Source organism: Erpetoichthys calabaricus, chromosome 14 (genome assembly GCF_900747795.2).
Source record: "Erpetoichthys calabaricus chromosome 14, fErpCal1.3, whole genome shotgun sequence".
NCBI lineage: Eukaryota > Metazoa > Chordata > Cladistia > Polypteriformes > Polypteridae > Erpetoichthys > Erpetoichthys calabaricus.
Genome location: NC_041407.2, coordinates 13,912,266 through 13,930,787, shown reverse-complemented (window position 1 = coordinate 13,930,787; position 18,522 = coordinate 13,912,266). Strand labels below are relative to the sequence as shown.

Genomic DNA, 18,522 nt, shown 5'->3' with positions numbered 1-18,522 from the left:
AAGTACAGTATGTTCAGGTCAATAAAGGAATGAATATGTATATTCCTAGGACATACATATTTCACTATGTGGATGTTTGCATAGAGTATACTGATTAGTGCATACATGTGTCTTCCTTTGTGCTTTTGAGTTTGTGCATTAATGTGAGCAATTACTCAGGTTATTCTGTTCAGTATTTTTTATAGCACAATTATCATATACAAGCTCAGATTGCTGTACATGGTTACAGTTTAATATAGTTAAAATAAAGCAAAATTGAATATTCATGAAAAATGCTAAACAAAATTAAACACATAAGCATCATTTAACGTGCGGGTGGAAACATGCATGCACCACTGGAATCTTTAATACATCATTGACTAAATGCTCCTAAGTAATAATAATAATATACAGGTAAGTAAATGGTAATTGATAATATAGTTACCACCAGTTATCAAAGCAGGAAAGGAAAATGAAAACTCCAGACAAATAGGACTCTAGGGCCTAACCTCATTAGGAAAAGGCTGTTCAAAGTATATCTAACCTGGATGAAGTGATCACGCAATTCCCACCAAGCTTTCTGTGATCTGCTTTGGTGCATAACTGCACCAGTGTTTGTGGTGGAATAAAATGAAGGTCTAATGTTATATCTCTTACGGTCGGTGCTTTTGTCTCCCATCTGCTCCAAGGTGCACATTTTACACTTGTATAGATGCCAAAAGAAAGGCAGCAGATGACAAAAACTGGCGCACTTATTAAAAAAGCAACTTGAACAGCACCAGTATGCTTTACTAATGCAGTGAGATTTTAGCCTAGATATCAATGCAGTGATTGATCGCTTCTCTAATATTAGTAGACAGATTATTCCAGTGTTTTAGGGCTGTGTAGCTTTATTTTCCACAGGGATTTGTTAAAATGTTCCTGGAATTAGAAGGCAGCGGCACTAACCATTTTCACTCTGTCACCCAAGATATACCTGGTGGTCATAATAATAAATTATGAGTATAGATGCACTAGTTAATCTCTAAAACAAAGGGTGCTTAATTCAGACCAAAGCCAGTCTTTTAGTGATTATGAAAACAATGCAATAAAGCTAGTAAGTTCTATAAGGTAAAGTCAAAACCATTCACAAAACCAAAATTGAAAAATTAGCTGTAAACTTAAGTTAAAGAAAATGTAGTGCTTTAAGATAGAGAGTTATGCAGATGCATTTGCTAGTTGTAGTTAATAATTCTTCCTGCATTATTTATAGTTAACTATGTGTAAGTAATTTCACAACAATAGACTGACCCCAGCCCAGGGTTGTTTCACACATTGCTGCCATGATAAATACCAGTTACCTGTAGAGCAGATACCAAACAAATAGTGACAATGAAAAGGTTTCTGGGTAGAGCAGTAAATCATTTCAGTAGTCACTGACAATACAGCATTTCAATTCAGTTAGACACAAATAAGTGAGTAGCTTTTCAGCATCTCTGTATTATGAAACAGTTTTCTAAGCTGGAGAAAGTAGATATTTAATAGTGTATAAATGTGTCAACTAAAACCTAAATTGGTGTCATAGATATCGCCTCAATTGTGTTGGTTCAGACAATCTTAAATTCAAGGCCATCAATTTGAGTTTTCAGTTTATTTTGCTGTTAAAAAAAGCATTATTTTTGTATTTAAGGAAAAGAGATTTTCACACATCTGCTCTTTAACCTTGTTTGGTTCATCTATACTAGTAAAAGGCAAAGCCCTCACTGACTCACTCATCACTGATTCTCCAACTTCCCGTCTAGGTAGAAGGCTGAAATTTGGCAGGCTCGTTCCTTACAGCTTACTTACAAAAGTTAAGCAGGTTTCATTTCGAAATTCTACACGTAATGGTCATAACGGTCGACAACGAGCCCCATCTTCACGAAATTTGGTAGGCGGCTTCCCTGCGCTAACCAAAACCGATGTACATACTTATTTCAGTGGTATGACACCACTGTCGGCCACCATATTGAACTTTCCAGCGGTCTTTGTTAGTTATGGGCACATCTTCAAGAAATTTGGTACACGGGTTCCCAACGCTAGCTGAATCCTACTTATGTACATATATACGTCCTTAGCCTGCAGCTCGGTCGCAGTGTGAGGCGGCGTTGGGTCCCCCATCCCCACGCCTCCCACGTAGTTGGCTGCTTGCCTATATAAGGCCGTCCATCACTCCGGTCTCTTCATTCCCTTCCTTGCTTCGCCACGGTATTCACGTCTCCCTGCTGATAACTGCAGCCTTTTTATTTAATCCACGGCTTCTCCGCTGTTTTATTGTTCGTTTATTATGATTATAGTTATTGTGTAGGTATTTTAGACTTAGTTTACATTGTTCAGGTACCCATTTCCTTTATCATTCCAACCGTACCCCCATTAACATGTCTATCGAGGTGATCACCATTGATCAAAGAACTGTCACTTACCGAGTGGTTTCCATGCCCGGAGATGGCGCCTGCCTTTTCCATTCTCTGTGTTACATATTGCACGGCCATATCAGGCTCACTCTTGATATCCGGAGAAACATTGTGTCTTATGTATTGAATGACTGGGACAGGTTCAAGGTGTGGACTGATGACGGTACAGGAGATAATTATACTACACAGGAGCACTAGAAGAGTGAAATGCTTAAGCCCTTCACCTATGGTTCTGCATGTGAGTTGATGGCTGCCGCTGAATTGTTCGGTTGTCGCTTTCAAGTGTACCGAATTGGCCAAATATTTTACACCTTTGGACAACCGCCAATGCCTCGTCAACATCTTAGATTCACAGGTGACGATTTGAGTAATGGACACTGTGATGTTTATGAATGTTTAAACTCTCAAAAGCTGGATGCGAAGTTATCGATGAAATCCATTTCAATTCAAACGCCTCCAATTTTCAGTAAGGCTCTGCTTTGCAATGACAATTAATAAGTCTCAGGGACAGACCCTACAAAAGGTTGGCATTGATTTGAGGCAAGATTGCTTTTCACATGGCCAACTATACGTTGCATGCTCAAGAGTAAGCTCAGAGCACAGCTTGGTCATATTACAACCGGAGGGCCGAGCTGACAACGTGGTATACAAAGAGATCCTTAACAAATAATTATTGGTATATTTTCCCTCAGTTTAAAAAGGTTTACTTTTCTTCTTAATAAAAATTTTAAAGCAGTACTTCGCCGCTGCGAATATAATGTGATTAATAAATATGTCTTAGTGCCATGTTAAAAAATTATTAATATTACATTCAATTTGTTATATACATTCATTTTATTAACATAATATATACATACATCTGTATGTACAGGTAATGTGGATTCGCATGTATGTAGTATCTGGAATATTATGAATACAGTATGTTTTTATCTATTATGGGAGTTTTTTTCTGCAAAAATTAAAATTAAAAAAAGGAAAATGCAATCTCTTTTGTGATTTCATTTTCAAAGTGTGCACGCAAAAATGCTGCAAAAATTAAAATGAAAATAAAATAACCCCATTTGTAATTTCATTTTCAGCCTGAACCGCAGTGAAGCTGCAAAAATGAAAAGTAAAATGCAAATAAGCACTGGCGCCACCTGCTGCTCGTTGAATTTTCATTTTTCCACTTTGCGTTTTACTTTTCGTTTTAACAAACGAACCAAGGAGAGATCCTGGGCTCTTACATTATCATCAAGGCACTACCACTTACACAATTTTTTTTCTGTGAGCCTCTTTTATTTCTATATACTGAGGTGTGAATTAATAGTGAGATATTTATTCTTCTATTATCGTCCTAAGGAGTTATTTAGTTCAGTCGCACATATCCACAGCACAATTGGTAAAGGGGCCATCCAAGCACATCTGGCTTAGCTTGTTAATAAGGAGATGTGATTCTGCTTCAGTTTCTCCAGTTCCAGTTATGTCTTTTGGGTTCAGTTTTAAGAATAACCTGAAGAAAAAGAACAAATGACATCCTAATAAAATGTGAAAGATTCTAGGGGCATCTTGTATTATTGTTCTTGAATGACACTGTGCCTATAGATTGTGATCCACTGGGAGTTACCTCTGAGTTTTTTGTCCATCTCCCCCTTCTAAACACAGTCACTGCTTCTTATTACTGTGTACTGGGCAAATAACATTTACTCAGATCAGCTTAGAAACTCAGCATATATTAAAATTGATCACATATATATTCTATCGAGCTAGAGCCTTGACATGGTGTGAGACTTAATCAGGGGGCAAGGCTATGAACTGAACGCACAACATTGTTGTTTAAAATGCAAAACCCACTAGTCACTAGGTGATAGTGCTCTCTACAGTGAGCTGAGAACAGTGGTATACTCTAGGTAGCAGGGTCAACAGGCCTGGGCATCTACATACACTGGTACCTCTGTTGCCAAGGGCTGGAGCCAATGGAGACACTGACTTGTTTTAATGAAGCAGGACTCTTCCCAGTTTATATTGTGAGCTATTAGTTTCCTTACTTATCAGAGATGCACAGAAGAGCACCACCACAGCCACTGAGCCATTTCTCGGGAGTAACTAATCCCTTCAGTGGGGAAATATCTCTCAGACACATTCTGCAAAATGTTCAGTTCTGTAATTTTGTAAATCAAAAAAAAAAAGCAGACATTTAGAACGTTTTACCAGCCATTTTCCACAGAGTGGTGGTGCCAGGCAGCAGCACTGGGAGCTATGCAATATTACAAAACAGCAGTAATTCTCTCGAGTAAGCTGTGAAGCTGAACGTAGGTTTGGAGATGATAGCAGAGTTTATCGATGTGTTTATGTAAAACAAAATGATTGTGGAGAGTTCTAAAAGTTAAAGGAACTGTGATTAAACATAAAAATATGCAAAATTATACATAAGCTAGTTATAAACAGCAAAAAATCCCAACTATTTTAATATCAATTACACAAATTTACACTTTACTGACAAATAAAAAATGGAAAAGGCCAGGGGATTTATTTAAAACAAATTAATTTACAGTATCAACCTTGATTAGATAACACAAATGATACACATTTGTTGTCAAGAAATTCTTGTTCATAGTTACACATTATATTTTTATTGATAGAAGTTAAGTGTTACTAGATACAAGATAGTCATTGCATGATCTCACTGGTTAGCTACATTGTGTCCTTTTGTGCCCCATGTCCTTATAGCAAGTAGACTTTTAGAATTAAACTAAATAAGCCATTTAGCCAAACATTCTTTGCAACACTGTAGGCTCAGGAGATCACTATGTTCATTTTGTGTTGAGATGCTGTTTGTATTTAGTAAAAAATGGATATTTTGTACATGTTTATGTGCTGGTACCAAATGATGTGTTTGAATCTTTATGAGTGAATAGTTTTATTTGACCATATTCAGATTGAGATGACCACTGCATGACTCTTTTGTAATGAGACAATACACTTGAACCTGAGATATTCCAAAACTACTTTACTACTGCAGCATCACATTCAGGGTTAAAAATTGCTTTCTATGATCAGTAGCCACAAAACTTTTGAGGTCACTTGTAAATCTGCCACACCCTCTGCAAAAATCTGTGGTGCCAAGAACATGTTTATACATACATAAACCTGTGGTTTTAGCAGTAAATGCATGCAGAAAATATAAAAATATAAAATCATCTCTGTAGAGCAATACCTGGAACAATTTTGTGCAAAGCCGATGTCGCTTCTACCACTTAAAAAACAGTAACACCTTTCATTTGGATCGAGTGAGCCTTTAATTGTCATCTCCATAGGCCCACATTCTGATATACTGTATACAGACAGAGGCTATTTCAGAAACGGTCAAGTCATGTCTAGGGATACTTGCATCTTGCAATTTAATTGAAAACTTGAAATTTGGATGCAAGCATAATACTGTACATTTTCTGTTTAAATTCCTACTGTAAAGTGTATACAGGGGAAAGTAAAAACTAGGTGAATATGTTCTAACTAAAATATGGCTGAGAATGATAGATGTGAAATTAATTTTAATCATCTGCAGTTTTTAGTACAGTACTATAAAACAACTAATACATTATTTTCTGAAGTGCACAACTAATAAAACAAGCAGAAATATACGGTGTTGTTTACAAACAGAGCTCCAATCAAAAATCTCATCCCAACTGAGATTAATGCCTGAGACGTCATGCTGACCACAATGTGCGTGGAGTTCAAGCACTCCTATCCAGTCTTCCAAATGCCTATTTGGTACTGTCACCTGCGAGTGCTATAACATCACTGTCACTTTTGCAGCTGGCTCTCCTACTGATCCCTGCTGTTACTGCAACAGCTCTAAAATATATATTTTTTATAGTTAAATGGTAGATAGTGATAGTAATGTGTTTTACTGAAAGGCTAAATTACAAACATTATCAGTAATTAAGTTTGTATTTATTTACCACTGAATGTGAATATGAGATAGCAACTGAAAGCTGTAATTTTTCTAAAGATTCGGTGGAGGCAGCAATTGGAATTAAGAATATATAATATGAAATGAAGCACGAGTTGTTGACAGCAGCCATGATTTAACATATAGTTCCTAAAGCTTAAAATTGGTTACAGGCAAGACTAGGAAATTTAATTTGTATTTATTTAAAACTAAAGGCTACTTTGAGACAGCAATAAATGTTCAGGGTATTTGTAAAACTGAAAGCTAATTAGCAACAAGAGGTCTGCAATATGTTATTGAAAGCTTAGCTCAAGTTATAAACAGTAACAATAATGATTTATTTAATTGTGTAATACTGTCTCTAACTAATTTTCAGCATCAAGAATATATTATCTGTATACTATAAGCTGCCATAATTAGAAACAACTGCAGGAAGGTAATATCTCGTTATGAAAACCCAACCAGAAAGCACCTCCAGCAAATGTAAAGCATATTTATCTATTGCCTTATTTTAATTAGAGACATTTGTAGAAATGTAAAATCTCCTTCTCTGTTTGATAACCTGACCTCTAACTTGCAGGTTAGGTATATTTCAGGATATCCAGATCACACACAAAAGAACAGGTAAAGATAGGGACCAGTTGTGAACATGAAAAAATGATTTCTTTTAGTCTCTGACCCCTGACACTGGCATCAAGACCATCGTCTCCAGAAAATGTCATACCAGTCAAGTATTTCACCACTTACTTTCCACTTTACACCAGCAGGGTGGTAATACTATTGGATAATCGTACTGCCAGGCCATTTATTCATTAGATGAGGTGTTGCTTTTCAACCATTTTAGTTATTGTGTCTATTGTAATGTAACATTCTCAAATCCACAGTACTTAAGCGGCAGCCTGATAGCACTGGGCGCAAAGCAGTAATCGGCCTTGTTTTATCAGTCCCATTTTGTTAATTACATGAACAAAAAGTGCTTTGTTTTTGGATCCATACAAAGAAAGTAAAAAGATGAGATTACAGTGTGAGCTGCATTGTTTGTGCCATGGCTGCCCCATTCCAGTGTGCTCTCCTGGAACCTGAGAGATGTGATCAATTCAGCTCCAGTGCTGCATGTGTCCTCACCAACTGAGCCCAACCCCCTCCGAGTTTAATTGAAATTCATTTACCTCTCTGATTCCCTTGTGATGTGCATCTAATTTTCATGCTGCAGCAGGCTTTTTTTATTAGGCAGTCAATGGGGAAAAGATTGGGGCATCCATTCAGAACGCAATCGAAACCCAGATTGTTAAACACACGCTAATTATAAAGCATTGATTCGAAACACAACCAGTCTCTGGTTTTGACATCCTGCTTGACATTCTGCAGAGGATTGTAGAAGGAAGGTAAATCTTACCCATGAGGCCTTTCACCCAGATCCTAGAGACAACCGTAGAAATTTAATTTTCTTGACATTTCTGTGCCATAGGAACACATACTCGTGAACTTAAGGGGATGCTGACCTGAGGTGTTGATCATAATTTATCCTACTACTTATAGAATTATTAAGTTGTTGGTAAAGAAAGAAATGTTAAGGTTTTTTGGTAACACCTTACTTTATCAAGTCCTAATTTTATTTAATACTTAACTTAATAAACATTATAAACAAAGTACATTTGCTCTGGACTCTTGAAATCCTCAATTAATTGTGAATATTGAATCAATAATAAATAATGGTATGATAAAGAAAATTTTGTTAACATCTTATTTATAATTAAGAGGTGTGGTATTGGTAGAACTACTAGTATGAAGTTCAAAGACAGCATATTGCCAGCTGGGGTAAACTGTGACACTTGAGGGCTCAGGTATTATAAATCAGGCCTCAAGCTGCTGTGCTGGGTCTTCCAGTCCCAGCCATAGAAAGCGCATCTCAGCGGGTGGCAGATGCAGTGCCCACCTGTTACAATGTCTGTGATAGAGCTGGTTATCTGTGCAGAAAATAACAATGTAAATGAGTAATATCATCTTCAAATATAACATCTTAACATTTTACCCAGTCACACTTACTGCATTCTGCAGTTTGGGTGAGTAATTGTTATTCCAGATCTTAACTGGCGCATAATATGGAGAGGAGTACCCTACCACTTCTACTCACTTTACACTTTGGGGCCATATTTCAACTATGGAGTACGATAAAACAACCCAAATGCCAAATTCTTCGCATTGGGAGTGATATCAAACTATGTAACAATAAAGTAGGCCAATTAAATTCTGCATAATTTGTCATTTTATTGTACATTTATTATTTATTGGTCATTAAATATGCTCAAGTGCAAGGCAATAGCTCTTTTTGTTTTGGCCATCCTAATCTCACAAACCTATTATTCAGACCATATTCAAAATAAAAATACAGTGTAGTAATGACAAAATACTATTCCCATGGGTCAATAGCCAAACATTAGGTCTGTGTGTGTATCCTCCTGCTATAGATACACATATGCTTTTCTAACTGAACGAGAGGAGCACTAAAGGCGATGACGATACGTCTGTTTATTTATGTAGAGTTGTAGGGAGTGCATTAATTTAAGGCATAGTATTTTTGAAGCTGACATATTGTTCAAATTTAACACGTAGCTGCATAACATTCTCAAACCAATCTCCTACTGACACATAAACAAGCTTGATATCCTCTTTTTGTTGTATTTCTAATGGTCTTCATTACGATATAATATTGTAAATTACATTTTACAGGTAATTACCCAGTCTTGCGCACTTTTCAATTAAATTAATGTGCCTTTGTGGACTGTAGACAATAGTTAACACAACCCTTGTGGTCACAGTAATTTCTTAGGTCATATTTGAATGCTTTTGAACTTTCTACAGAAGAAGTTGTCCCATTATATTTTTAGCCCCTAAAAAAAGGTAGACATTGCATTTCTTTGCAAACAACTAAACTAGTCACCTACCTTTATAATCTGAGAAAGACTTTGTTTCTATCCTTAGAGCCATCACTCTGGACAATACTCTGGTTATCCTCTCCACTGTGGCTCCAGATGCTGGGAGGTACTACGTGCAAGCAGTGAATGACAAGAATGGAGAGAACAAGACAAGCCAGCCAATCACCCTGTCTGTTGAGAGTAAGTGAGCATTTTAAACAATGTGCATCTGAATCTTGCTTCTGTCATTAGTGGGGTCCTTACCCTATAATGTACAATATATCAGGCTTCAGTCTCCTTAAATGTAATGTTCTGGGTTTTGGAAATATAATAGCTGTTAAAGTGATGTCTCCTACACCAAAAATGAAGCTTGCACTTGTTTACCCTATTTAACCCGTTTCTTGTTTTTTTTTTTGTTTTTTTTTTTTGTTAAACAGTGCATGCCATCTTTTTGATATGTACAGTATTCAGTTCTGTGTAAACGCCTATGCACCACCTGCTCCTCTCCTTCCTTCCTGTGTACCTTAACACATAGACCTGTTTATAACCCCCACAAGACTGTCACTAACATGATGATACAGTGCTTTGGGATTAATTTGGACTCAGCAGATGAAACAAACTAACTGGATACTAGCTTGCCCTTAAACTAAGAGATCTCAGACCTTTCTCTTTCTCCCAATAACTGTTTTTGCAGACAGCAAGTAAACTAAAGGCTTTTTAATGCACTCCCTCACTGCCCTTGGCAAGGTGATCTCCTTGTTAGCGACCTGTCTGTTTAGAAGTCAGCTGATGTTGCAACTGTTTATTACAGCCAGACGCTTCTTATTTACCTTGAGATAATAGAATTGTAATTATTTTCTTTTATTGGAAGCTATTCATTCATGGATATGTCCTCTAAGTAGACAAAGGAGGGATAAGGCTTATACAGCGATTAGATATATCGAGCTTTAAATACAAAGCAACATCAGCATGTTCTCTCTGTCTTTATGAATGCATACATGATTGTGTAAATTGTGCATGTGTGTGTATACAGTGTGTGTGTGTGTGTGTGTGTGCACTCCTACATCAATTTATAATATATTTTCATAGAAAAATGTACTTTGTAATGGAACCAAAATTGAATGACGCTACCAATAGTATACAAGTATCCAAAAACATGCCATATTTATATGTGTGTGTGTGCGCGCGCCCGCACCAATTTAGCATTGACAATCCACCTAACCTGCATGTTTTTGGACTGTGGGACAAAACCAGACCACCCACAAAAAACCCACACAGAGTGTGGAGGATAAAAAAATGTCTGTTAGGGCACAGAAATGGGAGAGGAACTTTCCTGAAGACCCCACTTGGACTCGGTGGTTATTTTGTTGATCCTTAGTTTTTTTTTTCAGAGAATTGTGTGTGTTAGTCTTGTTGTGACCTTATGCAGTATGCTACTATTAGTTTAGACCAAGTATATCCTTCAGTGCTGTATGTCCTTTTTGCTCATTTGACTCTTGCCGCTCAAAACACATTTCCTTCATTTCTTTGCCAAGCGACAGTTTTCTTTCTTTCTTGCTTAGCAGTGATTACGTTCCCTTGTCTTTGATACTGTTTCTGTGTTCTGGTTCACGGTTTTATAGAAATCACATAGGTACTTGCAGCTTACTTCCCTGGCACATTGTTAAATTAAGCTGCAGCTCTCTTTCCCCTTCCTCTTGTGTCTGGTAATCCTGCTTGTCTAGTTACCCAGACTTCCATCCCACGTCTTTCTGGCAGCCTACATCAGATTTTCTGCATCAATCACCTTTAGATTTTGTGAACTAAATTGTGGTCAGGATTTTGGATTGAAAAATTGCTAGGCAGATAGCAACCATAAAATCAGATTCATTTTATGTGCCACCTAGGCAAGGGCAAAACTGCTGCCTCAAAGGTCAACACTGTCGTGTGGAGTTTGTATGTTCTCCCTGTGTATGTGTGGGACACACCCTTGATGATGTGCTGGTTAGTTTAGTTGGCAATTCTAAACTTTCCCAGGTGTGGGTGTGTGCATATGAGTGGGACTTGCATTGGGCTGGTGCCCTTTCCAGGATTGCTTTTTGCCTTGTACCCACTGTTATTATGGTAATCTCCAGTTTTCAGTGACCCTGCATTAAGCAGGTTTAAGAAATTTTGTGTTACCTTTCCAGGATATTTCAGGAAATCACCATCTTGGCATCTCTGTTTATACAAAGTGACATAAAGACACTATAATTATAGGCATACAAATGCAAGTGTCTTTTAATTTATACAGTATGAGAGAGGGAAGAATGGTAATACAGTGGTTAGTGTTGCTGTCTCATGGATCCAATGTCCTGTGTGTGCTTGAATCCTGTAACCTGTCCCTGTCTGGTCTATGTAAAGTGGGCATGTTCTTCACATGTCTGTGTGGAAAGTCCTCTGTGTATTCCAATCTTCTTTCCAAATCCCTGAAGACAGACAGATAGGCAGGTTAGGTTAACTGTGTGAATTTCCCATTGGGATTAATAAAGTATCTATCTATCTATCTATCTATCTATCTATCTATCTATCTATCTATCTATCTATCTATCTATCTATCTATCTATCTATCTATCTATCTATCTATCTATCTATCTATCTATCTATCTATCAATTTTTAAGTTGACCCACTGAGTGTGTGAATTGGCGCATGAATGACTGCAAGTGGAATGGTGCCCCATTCAGCTTTATCTCCCGTTTTATGCACAGTGTGCCAGGATAGACTCGGACCTCACCTGAACCCAAATTGGATAGAGTTTAAAAAAAAAAAAAAAAAAAAGTAAATAAAAATGACAAAAAGAAAACATTATATTGTTGGTCCAAGTCTGTCTTCATGGGTTTTTGCTGTGTCTCTCCGATAGGGTAGTTCGCATACTTGCCCAACTACTAAATGCCTTTTTTTAACAGGAGTTGCTCTGAGTCCACCGACCTCTCGCTTCAACCAACGAGGTTTTTGTCCCAAACTTTCTTGCTAAGGGTGCAGTCATGGGCTAAGAGAGTTTTTGGTGAGGCTATGAATAGTTGAGATGAACAGTGAGAAGACCAAGAAGCTGTCACATGTCTGACTGAAGTGTACTGGCAAGAAATAATGACAGGCAGTGTGAAGTGTGTTTGTATTGACAGCTCAGTGAGTGAGTCACAGAAAGCTAAACATGAAATTAGATACTGGATAAGAGCCCGGTGCAGGGGAGCCAGTTGTGGTGTGTTCATCATGTTTGGTTCAGTTAGGTCCCCTTGTAGCGGTATCTTGAACTTGTAACCTGTTAGTGCAAAAAATGAATTGAAAAGCTTTGTACTAAATACACCAAAGACGATTTAGATGTTGGGAAGGTAAAATAGGGCCAATCTCTGCCTATTACCAGTCCATCTCAGGGCACATTTAATCATTCAGTGATTTTTTTTTTTATTCAATGTATCAAAATGGGAAATATAGGATTGGAAGTTTAAGGTACAGAGAAGCATCAATACAGCAAGGGGAGTATATGGAAGAAAATGAAGCTGTACAAATTGTGCAAGAATATGCAATATTTTTTATCATTCATTTGTTTTTCTAAATCTATTAATCTAGCTACAGTGTCATTTTCTTGTGGGAGGAACTGATTCCAGCACCATTGCTCACATTTCTAGAAATGGCAATTGACAGGATATCAGTACATCACAGGGTCCTCAAGCATGTGCCCACTCACACACTCATGCAGAATCAATTTATAGCTGCTAATAAACCTAATCTGCACATTAAAGGAAAGAATGTGCAAAAATCACACGGACAGTTTCCATGCTAGGATTTGAACCCAGTACCCTGGATATACAGTATGAGACAGTAGTGCTAACTACTGCACCAGTCAGATCATATTTACTTTTCTTTATTTATCTTATGTTTTCTTCAAAGGGGGTGGCATGATGGTGCTGTTGTTAATACTGTTACCTTGCAGTCATTGTGATTGTGTAGTTCATACTTTCTTACCATGTGTAAATAGATTTTCCTCTAGGGACCCCCCACATTCTAAGTGTGTTTGTGTGTGTGTGTGTGTGTGTGTGTGTGTGTGTGTGTGATAGATAGATAGATACTTTATTAATCCCAAAGGGAAATTCACACACGTGTGCGTGTGTGTGAGGTTAACTGTCGATTCAAAATCGATCCTTGGTGTGTGTAAGGGCCAGTTGTCTACTGATTCCCATCTTGCACCAAGCACTGCCTGGATAAGCTCTGGCACCCCATGAGTCTCAAATGGATTAAGAGATTTTTAGAGTGCTATTTTTATTTCAAATGACTTAAAAATCACAAATGCACCAAAACACACACAAAGACTACAGCATCAGCTCTAAACCATGAATACCCTGAATTATAACAATGATGGCATACTATTAAAAGAAAATCCAACAATAAAAACAGAGAATCTACTAAATAATAAAGAATGTTAACAGATGACGTCGGTCTTCAACCCTTTCTAAAGGATTCAAAATGAAGTTAATTAATGCTAATCTTTAGAGGAGGGCAGTCCCTCTGCAGTGCAGCCAGAGTGGAGAAGCAGTCCGCATCTGTTCCACTGCAGAATTATCATCTTGAAGTCCTGGCTTGGACCTATGGTGTGGTCTGAAGGTGACTTGAGGCAGATTACCTGAGTAAGCCAATATGGACTTACAGGGCTGTTGAGACACACAGAGAGAGCACATTCAGAGTGTTGGCCTCTTTCTAAGTAAATTGAAATGAATCTTGGGGAAATAAAGTTCCACGTGTTTCTCTGTTGTATTATTTCATGTTGACAAGTTTACAGAATGCTATTTAAAAGTGCAGATACTTCTGCACTTCAGGTACTTTTTTCCACCATGAAGAAAATTGTGTACAAGCGTGCCCTCTAGTGGCAAAGCACAGCATTTATTGTTTAGTATTCTTTTTGTTCGCCATTTTGTAGTAAGTGATTAGATAGATAGATAGATAGATAGATAGATAGATAGATAGATAGATAGATAGATAGATAGATACTTTATTAATCCCGATGGGAAATTCACTGATTAAAAGATATCAAGTGCATGAAAACATTTTTTTTATGTATTTTGGCAGATCAGAAGACGCTCCCTCTGTCTGTGTCACATAGTACAGTTTTTCTGGGAGATAGGCAGTCTGAATTTTGCTTTAAGCACCCACAATCACTGCTCACAAACAAAGTCACCACTGGACTCCTTACCCTGAGTCACTTTGGCTGATTCTTATGCAGCTTATGATCAGGAGTTGATAATTTTTCAAGACATTTGCAACTAAGATTAGCTTCCTCTTTTAGGGCAAAAATCTTAAGTACCAAAATCTTAATTAATAAAGCTCAATACATTGTTATAAAAATAAAATATCCCTTCAATCTGTCTTAAAAATATTCCACATGTCTCACCTACACTTAAATATTTCTGACCTTGACAGTCTTCCTAATTAATCAATGAGGTCAGCCTAAATTAGGAAAAGGACTACTTAGTTGTAATGAAAGACATCAGCAATTGGGAGGCTCTGGCACAATGAGGGCAAATAGATTGTCCTTGGATCTCACCCACCGACAGTGAGAGAGTTTGTGTGCATAAAACTCTTGGCTGGTGACAGCCAATTTGGAGTCAAAGGTGTTAATTTCGGGGCTGAAGCAGTCTGCAAAGTGAGGTAGACTCTAAGCAAATGTAAAATGTCTGCTTAAACACACATACACTAAAATAAATAATGTTTTATGATCTTTCTCTGTACAGACGTGGGTGGCCCTGCTGATCCTATTGCTCCAACCATTGTTATCCCTCCCCGCAATACCAGTGTGGTCTTAGGAACGTCAGAGGTCACCATGGAGTGTGTCGCAAATGCCAGGTAAGGAGATAATAATAATAATACATTTTAGTTATATAGCTCCCTTCCCATGCTCAATGCGTTTAGGTGATTGCTTAGTGAGTGTAAATAACCGGTGAGACCAATGCAGTTTTTAATCAGTATTGAGGCACATCTGGACCAAGGAGCAGGTGTGGTGCCTCCCTCAGTGATAGAATGCCTCTGAAATGCGGACCTGTGATGTTACAGCATTTAAAATCAATATGCCTTAATAGCTACACATTAGGGCTAGAAGGTTGAATGGCCCAGTGGTTAATGAGGCAGCATGTTATCCTGGTTAATTGTATGGAATAGGAGACTAGTGAGGTGTGTTGAGAGAAAGTTTAGTATAACTTCTGTTGTGATAATATCATTGATGCAAAACTTAATGTCCCATACTAGAAGGCTCACTGCATTCTATCCTGATATGTCATGGCTGCCTGCTTCAGTCATAGGTGAAGAAATGAATTCTGTTAGATTCTTCCTTAATGTGCCATGCAGTCTTCAGAAAGTGCTGATATACACACTGCCAGGAGCTGGCATCATGCAATTGGAACTGGCTCTTTTTAAGGGAAAATAAAAGTTAAAAAAATAAACAACATTTAGCTGTTTTTTTAAACATGCAAAATGAGCAAAAATTCATTTTACACTAGCACAAGATTTTGAAGAAATCTTTAACTGAAGTTTAACCTGTTATGTTGTAAAGCCCATGAGTCACAAGTAGAAGTACACTTAAGAATACATTGAAACTGAAACTGTTCCCAGAAACTATTTCCACATTATCGGTGGTTGAGGGTGACTTAGTGGTTACCTGGGAGGTGCTGGGATTGTAGAGCTTACTGGTGAGAAGTGAGTATTAGAAGGTGATCTGGAATACCAGTTGGGGTTAAACACTTGGAGGTATTGATCTTTATCGGTTAACAGTGGGACTTGAAAGGCAGTGTGGATTATAAGAGATGTGGACTGGGAAGCAGACATGCTGCAAAAGTTAGACATGAGGACAAGGAGCCAGGATGGTTTAGTCATTAATAATGAGAACTAGCAGGCAGTGTGCCTTAATAGCTCCACATCAGGGGTGGGAGGTTGGATGGCCCAGTAGTTAGTGAGGCGGCATGTCATGCTGGTTAATTATATGGAATAGGGGACAAGTGAGGTGGGTTGAGTGACCCAGTCTGGGTGACTTCGAGGTAGTGATGGGGACTGGGAGTTGACATGGGTTAACAGCTATAGAAAATGTCTGGGAAGCAGTTTAACAGAGTTTCTAAAGATGAGAACTATGAACTAGTGGTTACAGCTATTGGAGTCATAGGTTACATGTTGTACTGGGTGAAGGTATGTCTCAGGAAGTAATGTAGATTATTGGTTAGAGTTAAGAAAAGTGCATTTCTGGCTAATGAGAGCTTGAACAGTAAGGCTTAAAAAATGAAATGGGTTGTTTTTAAGCTTAATATTTATCTATGTGGAGGGGAAGTTAGTTTGGCTTAGCAGTATGGTCTAGCAGATCTGTTGCTGCTCAGCATCTTACATCTTCTCATCCTACTGTCATGCCTCCCTCCCCTCCCCTCTCTCTCTCTGACTTTTCCAGGCCTCTCATTAAATTGGCTGTCTCATGGCGTAAGGATGGTGTGCTGGTGACCAGCGGACTTAGTGACTATAACAGGCGTGTAACTGTGCTAAACCCAAGTGTGAGCGATGCTGGACACTATGAGTGTGAGGCTGTTCTCCGCAGTAGCAGCGTTCCCTCTGTCAGTGCCGGGGCCTTTCTCCACATCCTAGGTAAGTTCCATGAAATTCTAATTATTAGCTCTCATTAAGAATTGTCACATTTATGTGTTTCATGTTGTGATTCTTTTTCAAGTTACGGTAGATTCCAACTGTTGCCCTTCAGCACCTCACTTTTGTATTCTGTCTTTCATGCAGAACCACCTCAGTTTGTCAAGGAGCCTGAGAGACACATCACAGCTGAGATGGAGAAGGTAGTAGACATTCCATGCCAGGCCCGAGGTGAGGCTTTTTAGTGGTCTTGGTCTTATCTAAGTGTATGTCCTGGATTCCAATGCCCCACTGCTTTTCCTTATGTTTTCTCGGCTATGCTTTTCCTGCAGGTATTCCCCAGCCAGAGATCTCTTGGTATAAAGATGCTGTTCTTATAAGTCCGATCAAAACTCCACGTTACCGTATCCTGCCAGGGGGCAGCTTACAGGTGAATGGGCTTCTGCCTGATGACACTGGGATGTTTCAGTGCTTTGCCCGGAACAAGGCTGGAGAAGTGCAGACCAATACCTACCTCGCTGTAACCAGTACGACCATCATTCTAAACTCTCTGTCTGCCTGTGGTAACCTGTGCCTGTTTGTGCTTTGTCCAATACATTCAGAGCAGATGGCTTTGAATATCACTGACAGTATACACAGAATGTTCTGTCACAAGCACTAATGTCTCAGCCATTAAATTTTTAGTTTTTTTTTTTTCATTAGTCAGCTCTATCCAAAGTCACCAGCATACCCTGTATCAGCTCCCAGCATCTGTTCTTTTCATGAATGTATTCCACTGCAGAGCCAATGCCCTAGTCTATGTTATATTCAGTTGGAAATCTGTCCAGGTTTGGGACCCATTCCTTCCTAGTTTTTGTCAACTAGTAAATATCTTAATTCTAGCCTTTCATTCATAAGCAAATCTTCTTCATTCTAAATGTTCTCCTGCTGGGACTCATGTTCCTTTCCATCATTTATTCATTAAGGCATTTGTCAAGAAGCTTGAATATATTAAGAAATCAAGGTAATCCCAATATCTGTCCACAGCTGAATCTATCCAAACTAGTAAACTCCATCCTATTTTGAAATATGTTCTGGTCAATTTTTGACTTTCAAGTAATCTGTTAAGCATTTAATTTTTAGAAAACATTCACCAAACCACACTTTTCTTTATAAGATTTTTTTTAAATGTCACTGTTTCATTCTGTATTTTTTGCAATCTACTTGAAAAATAACACCTTCCTAGTTTCATCCACTTATCCAAACATAAGTTTAAAAGTATACCTCACACCAGCTCTAGTCACCTGGAATATCTTTCCCACAGTCACTCAACTGGAAATATGTCCCATGTCTATTTCCAGTGGGGTGGCTCAGCAGGGAAATGGTTCGAGACACGACTTTGCTACTCCATTTTGCATGTTCGCCCTATGTCGGGATGTGTGTGTTAGGCTAACTGGCCCCTTGTGTGTAAATGTGCGTATATATGAATATTCCCAGAAATATGCTGGGACCACATTTAGAGTCACTTCTAGCCCTGTGCTTCCAGGATAGGCTCCAGGTCCAGCCCCAGATCTTGAATTGGACAAAGAAGGTTCTTGTAATGAATTAATGAGTTTATATAAACTGGTAAACTTTTTTCATTCCACCTCTGTCTCTTTCCAA

General features: G+C 38.2%; 1 protein-coding gene across 6 annotated transcripts in view; it reads left to right on the top strand.

Moving 5' to 3' along the window:
• sdk2b (sidekick cell adhesion molecule 2b) overlaps positions 1 to 18,522 on the top strand; it is a 419,662-nt gene that overhangs the window by 304,934 nt on the left and 96,206 nt on the right. For all 6 annotated transcript variants that reach the window (XM_051936527.1, XM_051936529.1, XM_051936530.1 and 3 more), the window contains exons 6-10: positions 9,325 to 9,458; positions 15,000 to 15,111; positions 16,694 to 16,884; positions 17,029 to 17,112; positions 17,214 to 17,408. In XM_051936527.1, coding sequence (XP_051792487.1) covers positions 9,325 to 9,458; positions 15,000 to 15,111; positions 16,694 to 16,884; positions 17,029 to 17,112; positions 17,214 to 17,408 — 716 coding nt within the window. The remainder of the gene's footprint in view (positions 1 to 9,324; positions 9,459 to 14,999; positions 15,112 to 16,693; positions 16,885 to 17,028; positions 17,113 to 17,213; positions 17,409 to 18,522) is intronic.